Source organism: Myxocyprinus asiaticus, chromosome 8 (assembly GCF_019703515.2).
Source record: "Myxocyprinus asiaticus isolate MX2 ecotype Aquarium Trade chromosome 8, UBuf_Myxa_2, whole genome shotgun sequence".
In the NCBI taxonomy this organism is placed as follows: domain Eukaryota; kingdom Metazoa; phylum Chordata; class Actinopteri; order Cypriniformes; family Catostomidae; genus Myxocyprinus; species Myxocyprinus asiaticus.
This window is the reverse complement of record NC_059351.1, coordinates 29,070,219-29,082,929: the sequence shown is the minus strand read 5'-3', so window position 1 is coordinate 29,082,929 and position 12,711 is coordinate 29,070,219. Positions and strand designations below refer to the sequence as shown.

Below are 12,711 nucleotides of genomic sequence, written 5' to 3'. Positions count from 1 at the left end.
GTTGGTCTTGCAATAATAATGCTTGTATCCATGTGTGATATATAAAAAAGTTACCTTGTAAAAAGGGCGTAACTTAAACAGTGGTAGTAGTTGATAGTGACTCTATATACGATTCTGAATCGGCACATTTGGCAGTTTGTCTCTGTGGCAGCGGGGGCGTGGTCAAGCATCTCTGGAGAGAGAGAAAGCGGTAAGGGCGCTTACACCTAGATTATGTCTAACACCTGTCTCTAATTTCAGTGAGCACGGGGAGAGTGGCATAAAAGAGCCACACCGCCAGCAGACAGGCAGAGAGAGACTGGCACAAGGAAGGCCACGGTGCTACAAGCTATTGTGATGATTTTTTAATGAAGTTAAAGTGTTTAAGTAAATATTTGCTTGTGAAGCTGTTGAGTTTGTGAAACTGTAAGCATCAGGGTGGATAAATTAAACGCCTACCTGAACCAGGAAACCTCACTTCTCGCCTCCTCCTTTCCACTGAAAAGTGTTACACTGGTGCCGAAACCCAGGAAAAGTTTGCTTGAAGATGGACGGAAGTCGCACCGTAGAGTCCTCCCAGTTGGCTGAGATCTTCCAAGCCCTCGGTGGCTTACATTGGAACCACCATCAAACCCTGCTTGAGCTCTGGCAAGATCAAGATCGCTGGTTTGTGTAGCTCCTACGCGCTCAAGCAGAGGACCAGCAGGCGATCCGGAGCCTCCTCAGCCAGGAGGCATCCCCAGCCACGACCCCGGGCACCCACACGCCGTTGCCCCCACCTGCGTTACAGAAGATGGGGACGGCGGACAACCCCGAGGCATTCCTGGACTTGTTTGAGCACACCGCCGAAATCTGGGGCTGGCCGCTCGGCCAGTGGGTGGCCCGACTTATTCCGCTGTTGTCCAGGGAAGCCCAGCTCGTGGCTCAACAACTGCCGGCGACGAGCCTCCTGGCTTATGGTGACCTGAAGAAAGCCATCTTGCAACAGGTTTGTTGGAGTCCAGAAGAGAGTCGTCAACTCTTCCGGAGCCTGAAGCTGGAGAACTCCAACTGCCCGTTTGCCTTCGCCCAACGGCTCCGCGACGCCTGCCGAAGTTGGTTGCTAGCAGGGGACCGTGGCGTCGACGGGATCATCGACCAGATGGTGCTGGAGCAATTAATACATCGACTGCCAAAAGGGATGGCAGAGTGGGTCCAGTGCCACCGCCCGGCGTCACTGGAGGAAGCCGTCTGGCTTGCGGAGGACCACATGGTGGCGATCCCGAGGGTGGAAGAGCCCTCCTACTCTCTCTCCCCTCCCCCTGTGTTTCCCCATGTCTCATCCCCCTCCCCTCTCGTTCTGCTCTCTCCCCAGGGCCCGTTCCTGCCCCGCGTAGATGAGGAGGACTTCAGCCACCGAGACCAGCTCCCCGGGCATGGGAGGTGACACCTCCCCCTACCCCGATGCCCCACCGCTCTCTCTCTCAGGTGGGGGCACCCGCCGACGCAAGTACGGCTTCACAAACTCGCAGCTCGGACCCAAGATGAATTCAAAACATAAACAGTTCACCCCGGTCACTTGCGGAGACCACCTCTCACCGAGTCAACTCGCCGAGATTGCCAGGTTGCAACAGGAGTTTGCGGATGTGTTCTCCCCTCTACCGGGTCATACGAACCTCATTCAACACCACATCGAGACCGAGCCGGGGGTCGTGGTACGTAGCCGCCCCTACCGATTACCCGAACACAAAAAGAAAATCCTTCAGGAAGAATTGGATGCAATGCTCGATATGGGGGTAATAGAAGAATCCCACAGCGATTGGTCCAGCCCAGTTGTTCTAGTGCCTAAGAGCGATGGGTCTGTACGATTCTGTGTGGATTATAGGAAAGTCAACGCGGTGTCTAAATTTGACGCGTATCCAATGCCTCGCGTTGATAAGTTGCTTGATCGGTTGGGCACTGCTCAATTTTATTCGACACTGGATTTGACAAAGGGTTATTGGCAGATCCCCTTGACACCAATTTCCCGTGAAAAAACCACCTTCTCCACACCGTTTGGATTACACCAGTTTGTGACACTTCCGTTCGGTTTGTTTGGAGCCCTGGCTATGATTTAGCATCTCATGGACCGAATCCTCAGACCGCATTCAGCTTACGCCGCTGCCTATTTAGACGACATCATCATTTACAACAATGATTGGCACATGCAACATCGGAGGGCGGTTCTGAGATCACTGCGCCGAGTGGGACTCACAGCAAACCCAAAGAAGTGCGCGATTGGGTGGGTGGAGGTACGGTATCTGGGGTTTCACTTGGGCCATGGGCAGTGCGTCCCCAAATTGATAAGACAGCGGCGATTGCGACCTGCCCGAGGCCCAAGACCAAAAAGGGGGTGAGACAGTTCCTGGGGCTGGCTGGCTGTTATAAAAGATTCATGCCTAACTATTCGGACGTCACCAGCCCGCTGACTGATCTCACTAAAAAAGGGAACTCCACACCCGGTCCAGTGGACCCTTTTGTTTTACAGACAGATGCTTCAGACAGAGGGCTGGGGGCTGTACTCTCGCAGGTGGTGGAGGGGGAGGAGCACCCGGTGCTGTACATTAGCCGTAAGCTCTCATTGAGGGAAACTAAGTACAGCACCGTGGAAATGGAGTGTCTCGCCATCAAGTGGGCGGTCCTCACTCTCCGATACTACCTGTTGGGGCAGCCTTCACCCTCTGTTCCGATTACGCCCCATTCCAAAGGCTCCACCGCATGAAAGACACCAACGCGTGGATCACCCGTTGGTATCTAGCTCTTCAGCCGTTTAAGTTCAATGTGGTCCACAGACCGGGAGCGCAGATGGCTGTCGCCGACTTCCTTTCCAGTAATGGGGGGGGGGTGAGTGGTAGGCAGGCCAGATGCCTCCCCGGCCTGAGTCGGGCGGTGGGGATATGTGGCAGCGGGGGCGTGGTCAAGCATCTCTCCGGAGAGAGAGAAAGTGGTAAGGGTGCTTACACCTGAGCTAGATTATGTCTAACACCTGTCTCTAATTTCAGTGAGCATGGGGAGAGCGGCATAAAAGAGCCACACCGCCAGCAGACAGGCAGAGAGAGACTGGAACAAGGAAGGCCACGGTGCTACAAGCTATTGTGATGATTATGTAATGAAGTTCAAGTGTTTAAGTAATTATTTGCCTGTGAAGCTGCTGAATTTGTGAAACTGTAAGCATCAGGGTGGATAAATTAAACGCCTACCTGAACCAGGAAACCTCGCTTCTCGCCTCCTTCTTTCCACTGAAAAGTGTTACAGTCTCCCTCTCTGTAACCGACATGGCTGCTCACATAAAATTAGCCGTGATCAACCATGCAGCTCGTAAGTAAAACAGTACTTGCCACCTGAATCAGAGGCTTACGTTTCACACAATGAATATCGGCAGACATATTTCGCACATGCCGATGGATGATTAGTAATCATACTTGAGTTAATACTCTTTCGTCTGCATCACTGTCTTGCCATCAGTCAATGTGAGTGAGTGTCCATGTTCTACATGTTAGAAAGTCTAGTTTGCCAGACCTAACCCTAAAACATACCTGATCTGTGAAACACTGAGTGGCACAGGGCACAGCCATGTTTTCCACAGAGAAGAGTCATGTGTTCTAAGCTCCAAACAACAGTAGTGCATTTTTTTATTATTTATTTTTTTTACTTAGGTTAATAACATGGTCAAATACAGAGCATAAAATAATCAATTACATTGTTCAACAGTTCAGAGAATGTGAAATACAATAAAGAACAAACATAACAACAATAATAATACAAAACAAATAAATAAACATTACTGTTTGGGCAGTAACATGAATTTGAAAAGCTTTAAAATATGTATTGTTTTCTGGTTTTGTGTTCTCATGTTTGAAAGGGTTTCAAAATACATCTTAAGATCAGTGTTACAGAAGGTAATATATGAGGGGGTTTTCTGAGTTACTCGTGTCTTGTGAATGTAAAACTTTGCTAAAATAATTAAAAGATTAATTATGTAATTTTGTTTTTCAGAAAAATTGGGGTTTTCTAAATTAAGTAAAATATCATATGGTTTTAAATGTAAAGATTTGTTACATTTTATTGTCATGTCCATTTTAAAGTCAATCCAAAACAAAATAGAGAAAGGGCAATAAAAAAAAATTAATGTTCAATATCTTCAACTGAAGTGTTGCAAAAAATACATTTTTCACATACAGTATGGATATATCTGCTAATAGCTGCATTTTCAAGATAACATCGATGAATCATTTTGTAAATAATTTCCTTTATTTTGTTAGAAATAACATATTTATAAGGTAATGATAAATGGCGCTGTGCAATGATAAATGGTGAGGTTTAAGCCATTTGGATTTACATGGGGGATTGGATCTGACATTAAAGGAGTTTCTTATTAAATTATTATTAAAATGTTGATCAAAAATAGAAAGACTATATACCAAAAGTTGGGGATTTTGTAAGGTTGTATCATTAATATCTACAATTGAGGATTTGGTTAAGGTTAATATGCCACTGGGGATAGCCTTAATTATTATTATTTTTAAATTATTTTTCATATACAAAAGCACCATATTTTACAAATAAAATTGGGGTAAGTGTATAATTGCTCATTCTTGTCAATAAGTTGATTTACAATTAATATGTTATGCCAGAATCAATTCTCTATGTACAATGACTTGTTGTTATAAGTAATATTACCATTGTTCCAAATAAAACATCCATTGGGAGAGAAATTGTGCTTGTTCAAAAGTGACCAGTACAGTAATGCTTGTTTGTGATAACTAGCCAAAGCAATAGGAAGTTTACCGGTAACGAAGGGACATTGTAACACAGAATTTAACCCCCCTAATTTTCCAAATAAATTGTATGGGAACATATTGAAAATATTTTTTTGATATTTTAAAAAGTTTTTAAGCCAATTAATTTTTAACATTTAGTTGAAGAGAGTAAGCATTTGTGAGCATTTATTTGTTGGGACACTAAGCGAAGAAAAAAGGTATGCTGTTCTCGAGAGACCTTCTGCTTTACTTAATGGAACTCTTCCTTGTATAGAAAGATCTCTAATTAGCCATGAGTTATATTTCTTTTTTATATTTTCAATAACAGGTTTAAAATTTAAGTCAACTACTGTATCAGTATTTTCAGAGATTTTGACTCCCAAATAGGTTATCATATTTTTGACAGGGATATTACATACAGTGAAAAGGTTGTTGTTTTTTAATTGTAGAGTCTCACATTTAGATCAACTTAAAATCAATCCTGAGAATTTTGAGAAGCTATTGATAATATCCAAAGCTAAATGTGCCTCAGTACTGTCCCCAAGAAAGACTGTTGTATCTTCAGCAAGTTGCGATATTTTAATTTGCCTTTCCTGAATTTCAATACCTTTGAAGGGTTTTGGTTTATCATACTGCTTAAGACTTGAGCTGCAGCTAAAAAAAGGAATGCAGATATTGGACAGCCTTGTCGGATACCTCGATTAATTTCTAATCTGGGAGACGTTCCTTTAACGAGTTTAAAAGAGCTATTACTACCATAATACATAGTTTACACTTTTAATGAAACAATGCCCAAAACCAGAGTTTTAAGGAATCAAATATGAATTTATGATTTACTGTGTCAAAGGCTTTTCTAAAGTCTAGAAAAAGTATTAAAGTGTCCCCATTTAGTAAATTGCTATATTTTACTAAATCAATAACTAGTTGAACATTAGAGGATATGTGGCGCCCTTTCATGAATCCACATTGAGTTTCATCAATTATTTCATTTAAGGCATTTTTCATGCAATTTGCAAAAATTGCTGCAATTACTTTGTAATCATTATTCAGTAATGAAATAGGTCGCCAATTTTCTAGTAATAAGATATATTTTTGAGGTTTAGGATCTAAGGTGATGCCACTCTGTCTGAGTGATGTAGGCAAGGATCCTTTGTTAATGGCCTTTAGCAGGAATTTAGATATACTGTCCATAAAAGCTTTATACAATTCTGATGTAAGACCATCATTTCCAGGGGATTTGTTATTTTTAGTGCTTTTATGCACAGTTCAATTTCATTCAGGGAAATGTTTTGGGAACACTTTATATTACTTTCTAAGGATAGCATTTTTGTATTCTTTATTATTTTAAAAAGAACAATGTTATCTTGATCATCTTCAAAAGAATAGATATTTGTATAGTATTTTAAAAATAAATTTAGAAATCATGTTTAGGTCTTCAGTAACAATGTCATTAATGTTCAGTTTTCTAATCAAGCTCATTTCTGCATTCCTTTTCTCAAGACTGTGGTTCATTTCACCTTCTTCCATCCATTTTCTTCTAGATCTCACAAAGGCACCTCTGGCTTTTTTATTATTATTATTATTTTTTTAATAAATATTGTATAATTCTTTCTGTAAATTTTCTTGAACATTAATTTGGGACATGTGGGTAGGTGTTTGGGTTAAATTTGAGATCTCTCGAATTATGTTTTCAATATGTGTTCTTTTTTTGATAGCCAATTTTTTTCCAAATTGAATGCTAAATTTTCTTATTTCAAATTTCAATAGTTCCCACACCTTGCCATATTCTTTCCTAATATTCTCCTGCAGGAGTCCAATATTTATTTATTAATAATTGGATTTGTTTTACATAATACTGATAAATTAAAAGTGAATTATTTAATTTCCAATAACCCAGATTTCTGGAATTACTTTGGATATCTTCACATTTTATTTTTAAGGTTAAAATTTTATGATCAGTGAGAATAGCTGGAGAAATTTTAGTTTGCAAAACCTGATGTTCTAAGTCTGAAGAAATTAGCCAGAAGTCAATTCTTGATTGCAGGGTCATTTTCTTATTGCTCCATGTGAATTGTCTAACATGGGGGTTTCTAAGTCTCCATATGTCTATTAGGTCTAAATTATTGAACATTTTGGTAGATTGCTATTTTGATTAAAGATTTATTTGGGGGGGGAATCTATCCAGAACATTATCATGGACCATATTAAAGTCTCCACCAATAATTAACTTTGTCATTGGGAATTTAATTGAGAGAAAATGTACATTTTCTTTGATGATGTCTAACAGATTGTGGTTCAAAGAAGAGGAATTGTATCCATAAACATTACGTATTGTAAACATATTGCTACCAATTTCAATAGCTTAAATTACCCAATGACCTTTAACATCACATTTGTTATAAATAATTTTTCCTCTGAAACTGCCTTTCAGAATAATCACACCAGCTGAATGATTATTTCCATATACTAACCAAGTATCATCACCCCACTAGTTCTTCCAAAACAAAACATCTTCTGCACTTGAGTGGGATTCTTGTAAAAAAGAAATTAAATCTGCCTTCATCTCTTTGCAAAACAAAAATATTGCCTTTCTTTTTACAACGTCGCGTATGCCCTTTACATTAAGTGATATAAGAGATAAATCCCTTATGAGATAACAATAAGTGAAAAAAGAACAGGTGTATATAAAGGTTCGACCTATCCTCATCTTCGGGTACAGGAACAAGATAAAAGTAACATAAGTATAAACAACAATTTGGCTACAATATGAATTCAGATATATTACGAACAAATAACTTACATGACTCAAACTAGATCAAGATGAAAAATGTCATAAGTTCAGCTAAACTATCCCGTTCAACTTATCCTTTGGCCTTCCACATTAAGCTTGATTTCTATACCGTTGAATGAATGCTTTAGATCCAATATAGTAGGCCTTCTTGCATTCTTCACATGCTTTCTTCACATGTGGCCATAGACACGAACGTCCCTCCTTTTCCTCCTTGGTCAGATCTTCCACGAAGTGAAGCTTGTGCTGTTTAAGAAATTCATTGCTTTTGGCATTTTTCCAGATGGCACAGAGCATAGAGCGAACAGGATAATAATAGCATGATTCCTGCCAGGTTGAGGTTTGCCAAGTCTATGAGCAATGTCAATGACTTCAAAACTTTTCTTGCAAGAATCAGGAGCAACAATATTGCACATTTCAATGGCCATCGTCTTCATATCTTCATTTGGTTGTTTAGAAAGGCCATAGACGTAGGCACCAGCGTCTTCTATAACGCTCAGCATCAGCGACTCATTCTTCCAAGTTGAAAAGAGACTTTTGCTGCTGCGCAAATTTCTCACCAAGAGTGGTTTTCTAATTTTTTAGATCCTGAATCTCAGTGTAACTCTGTGTTAAATAGGGTTAATAAATAATAGCACTATGTTAAAGTGATTTATTAACATGGGTATAATATAAAGAGGGTTTGTTGTTGAAAATACCTGTGACTAATAACGGTGATATAAAGTGTAATTTGAGGGTGTACTTTATGGTAAACACAGAGATATTTATGGTAAAAGAATCGAGAGCTCATAGGAAGGCTCATTGTGGGAAACCCCAAAAATGTATATAGTTTGTGTGAAACGTACTGGTGAGAACATGTGGAAGCTATCAGTTTGTATGTGCATCATAATGTGATAGGCTAATTCCTTGTTTGTGTATGCCTTCTTTGATGCAAGGTTAATGTTTAATAGTGCCTTGACATGTCAATCATTAGAGTGTGAAATGTATATATAGAGAGACGAGAAGATATGTGTTAAGAGGAAGAGGAGGAAAAGAGAAGAACTGAGACGAATGGTTGTGAACAGAGATGATTAGTATGTAAATCTCTGTATTGTTTGTTTAAAAAGTGTATCTTTGTGTTATATTGAGAAGAGATAACACGGAAGAGCCTTTTGTTTTGTTGAGTGAACTTGATGCTAAAGATCCGGAAGATTTTGGGTGTGATTGTTCACTGATGGCGATCATACAGATTGTTTACATATGGACACAGAGAGAGCCTGTATACTAAGCACGAGTGTGTTTTAGTCGTCGAGGGATTTATTTGGACTCTGTGGAAGTTTTACAGTTTTGAAGGACACTCCGAACGCAAGCTACGACACAGGCCTGCAACGGTGTGTGTGTGTGTGTGTGTGTGTGTGTGTGTGTGTGTGTGATGTGTGAGTGTGAGTGTGGGTCCACTGTGCATATATTTAATTAATGTTTATTATGTTGTTCAAAGGAATTAAGGATTTAAGTTTAATATTGATACCAAAAAGGGGTTTAATTTAAGTGTATATTTTGTGAGTGTATAGACCGCCTAAAGGGTTAAAATACCAAAAAAGGTATTTAAGGTTGTTTTATTTTGAACGAAGAGTAATGAAATAAATGGAAAGGAAGCGTTACACAAAGTGGGGACTCGTCCGGGATGGTATGTGCACCTTCTGCTAGTCCCGAGACTAAAAGAAAAACAACCCAGACATTAGCTATAATGCTGTCAATTGCAGTAAAGCGGTTGAAGGATCGAAAAAATGCAAAATATGTCAGTTAGCCATAGCAAAACCTTACAGTCTGAGCTTAGTAGTTGGTGCAGGGAAGAGGGCATCGACAAAACACATGCCGTGTTATTAACTGGTGTACCTACTGAGACAGAGGCAGCCTTTATAGAAGAGGTTGCACAAAAAGTTAAAGTGTTTGGCCGAGTAAGAGTCAGAGACACTAGATTAGGGCCAAAACCCCATACCTTAATGATATTATGTGAGTGTAGGGGAGTTGTTGACCCCAGTAGTGCGCTAACTGAACTGCCGCCAGTACAGGGAGCTGCTCCATGGAAGGTTGTCATGACCTCTAAAAATGACTCACCAACAGACCCAAACAAGTTCACTGCCAAACTATCACTGTTCCTTAGTGGGGATGGGAAGTCATTGACTGATGTACAAGCCCTCTTAACCCTGAGTAGTCCAGACCCTTGTTCTCCTGAAGCCATAATCAGGGCTATGGGAAAAGTGTTGAACAAAGTGCATAAAAGTTCCAGTGATGGCACTGCTTATCGGAAGTTGCGCACTTTCTCTGGTCTAATTCCAACTCCCCAAGGGGATGAAAATGTAGAGGGGTGGATAGACCAGGCTTGGATGATGATCCAAGAATGTGAATGCTCCGACAAAGAGAAAAGGAGACGCATCATTGAAAGTCTAAAGGGCCCTACTCTAGAAATTATCAAAGCCGTCCAGTTTTCCAGCCTGGACGCCAACTCATTGCAGTATCTGGAAGCTTTATAAAGTACTTTCAGTTCATCTGAGTCGGGAGAAGATTTGTATTTCACATTCAGAATGCTCAGACAGAGCCCGATCGAACCTTTGTCTGACTTCTTAAAATGAATGGAAAGATCCCTAGCCAAAGTAGTTTAAAGAGGTGGCATATTGTCAGTGAACGTAGACAAGGCTAGAGTAGGGGAGCTGTAGAATCAGAATTAATGTTTGTTTAGTTGAAGTTAAGGGAAAGAAAAGCTAACCCACCGACTTTCTTAAGGCTGTTAACTGAAATTCGTGAAGCCGAAGAGCAAGAGGCTGCCCAGCACAAAATTGCAGCAACAGCTAAAGCCGTTCATTACAGTGATGACCCACAAATCTGTCCCACAACAGTCAGTAACCTTCAGGCTGAGATAAAAGAGCTGAAGAGTCAACTAAAAAGAGAAAATGCTAATTCTTTGTCTGACAATACATCTATCAGAGAACCTGTAAAAAAAGAGTAGCAGGCGATGTAATAATTACCCACCTGAAACTGAGAATAGTGGTGAGGTGCAGTTGTTGAAACAACAAGTGCTACAGTTACAGCAACAGATAGCTGTCATGAGCATCGGTCAAACCGATAACGCATGTCCACCCAAGTCACCTAACCCTCCTCCCAAGTCACGGAGGCCCAAGCCAGTATATAACAGAGAAGGGTTCTTTTGTTATCGGTGTGGGGAGGACGGGCAGCTTGCCAGTCAATGCCAAAGTTCAGAGAATTCCGTGCAAGTAATTCAAAAGTTAATCAAATTATTGAGAAAGGCCAGAGGGTCAGAGAAAGAAGCTAATCATAGTCACCAGTCTAGAGATCCTAACTGTTTTTCTAAAAACAGTCAGGTGAAGTCTTACCTGCCAAGTACAGTTCCGCCTGGGTTAGTTGGACCCGCCTCAATGGTCACAGTGAGAATTAATGGAACTCCCTGTCAGGCTCTCCTGGAGAGTGGGTCCCAAGTAACTATCGTATTTGAAGCCTGGTATGCCAAATACTTTCCTGAGGTGGCCATTCATCCACTAGCAGGTTTGTCCATCTGGGGCCTAAGTTCGTCAAGCTATCTATACAAAGTGTACATCGTTATTGATGTTTCTCTGTCTGACACCTGCAAAGGGGCTGGGGAACCTACCCCCATCCTAGCACTAGCCCAGAGGTCCACAACAATGCCCGGTGATCATTGGCACGAATGCTAGTTTTTTTAAGTGGTTCACTGCTTTTACCAAGAATTCTTCTGGCCTTAAGGTGGCGCAGGCATTGTGAATCCATACGCAAGCCCCGTGCCAAACACCGACTTCCGTCCACCCTGAGGGAAAGGTTAAGTGGGTGGGGCCAGGGATGCTAACCATTCTGTCCAGAGGGGAAAGTTATGCCGCCTGTAGAGTCAGATAAACCTCTTAGAGAGGATATCTATGTTATTGAACCTGCCTCAAGTAATCCTCTGCCTGCGGGAGTGTTCATTCCCCCTTTGGTTGTGCCTATATCAGCTGCAGACATAAATAGTTTCAAAGTGCTGCTGCAAAATGAAACCATCAAAGACACCACTATCCCTAGTGGGACGGTGGTGGCTCAAATGTCTTCTACCGACACAGTCTTAGTCACTCGAGAAGCACCGAACAATGAAAAGACCATTGACATGAAGTTATTTGATTTCAGGGGACCGCCCATACCTCCCCTTATTGCATCACAAACTCTCAGAGCGACAAAAACTGTTTTCCCTGGAAGAGTGGGATGTGGGGTTAGCCCATGGTGTTGAACACCACATTCGCCTTAATGACTCAAGACCTTCCAGAGTACACTCTAGGCTAATAGCTCCAGCTGATATTGACGATGTAAGGAGACATCTGAAAGATCTCCTAGCAGCTGGGATTATAAAGGAATATGCGTCACCTATTGTGATTGCTCGCAAAAAGAACAGAACTGTTAGAATGTGCATTGACTATCGTACTCTCAATAGTCGCACAATACCCGACCAATATACCACTCCGCGCATAGATGATGCCTTGGACTGCCTGTCTGGTAGTAAATGGTTTTCAGTATTAGATCTGCATAGTGGCTACTACCAGATAGCCATGTCTGAGGCAGACAAGGAGAAAACCACCTTCATATGCCCGTTAGGATTCTATCAGTTTGAACGGATGCCTCAGGGGATCACGGGGGCACCTGCAACGTTCCAAAGGTTGATGGAGCGGGTGGTAGGAGACATGCACCTGTTACAGGTGATAGTATACCTCGATGACCTCATCGTGTTCAGACATAACCTCGAGGAGCATGAGGAGAGGTAGTTGAAGGTATTGGACAGACTGGAGGAGTGTGGGTTGAAGGTCTCACTGGATAAATGTCAATTCTGCCAACCCCAAGTGAAATATGTCAGGCACATTGTGTCTAGTGCCAGTGTGTCACCCGATCCGGATTAGGTAGCTGCAGTATCCCAGTGGCAATTTCCTACAAATATGAAGTCGCTTAAATCTTTTCTTGGATTCTGTGGGTTCTACCGCAGGTTCATAAAGGGATACTCTACCATAGTAAGGCCTTTGACAGAGCTGACAAAAGAGTACCCACCTGTAAAAGGTTGGTGTAAGCGTGCGGAGAAGTATCTCAGAGAAATGGACACATTTGGAGAGCGATAGGATGAATCCTGCTCTGAGGCTTTCA

At 41.6% G+C, this 12,711-nt stretch overlaps 1 protein-coding gene across 1 annotated transcript; it reads left to right on the top strand.

Annotated features, from left to right (window-relative positions):
- The first annotated feature begins 9,311 nt into the window (after positions 1-9,311).
- LOC127444748 (paraneoplastic antigen Ma1 homolog) lies at positions 9,312-10,058 on the top strand. The gene has a single exon (XM_051704310.1). It carries the CDS (start codon positions 9,312-9,314, stop codon positions 10,056-10,058), a length of 747 nt encoding a protein of 248 aa, XP_051560270.1.
- The last annotated feature ends 2,653 nt before the right edge of the window (positions 10,059-12,711 follow it).

Bases quoted from the DNA above. Each gene is read 5' to 3' on its own strand.
- LOC127444748 (XM_051704310.1), top strand. From the start codon at position 9,312: ATGCAAAATATGTCAGTTAGCCATAGCAAAACCTTACAGTCTGAGCTT.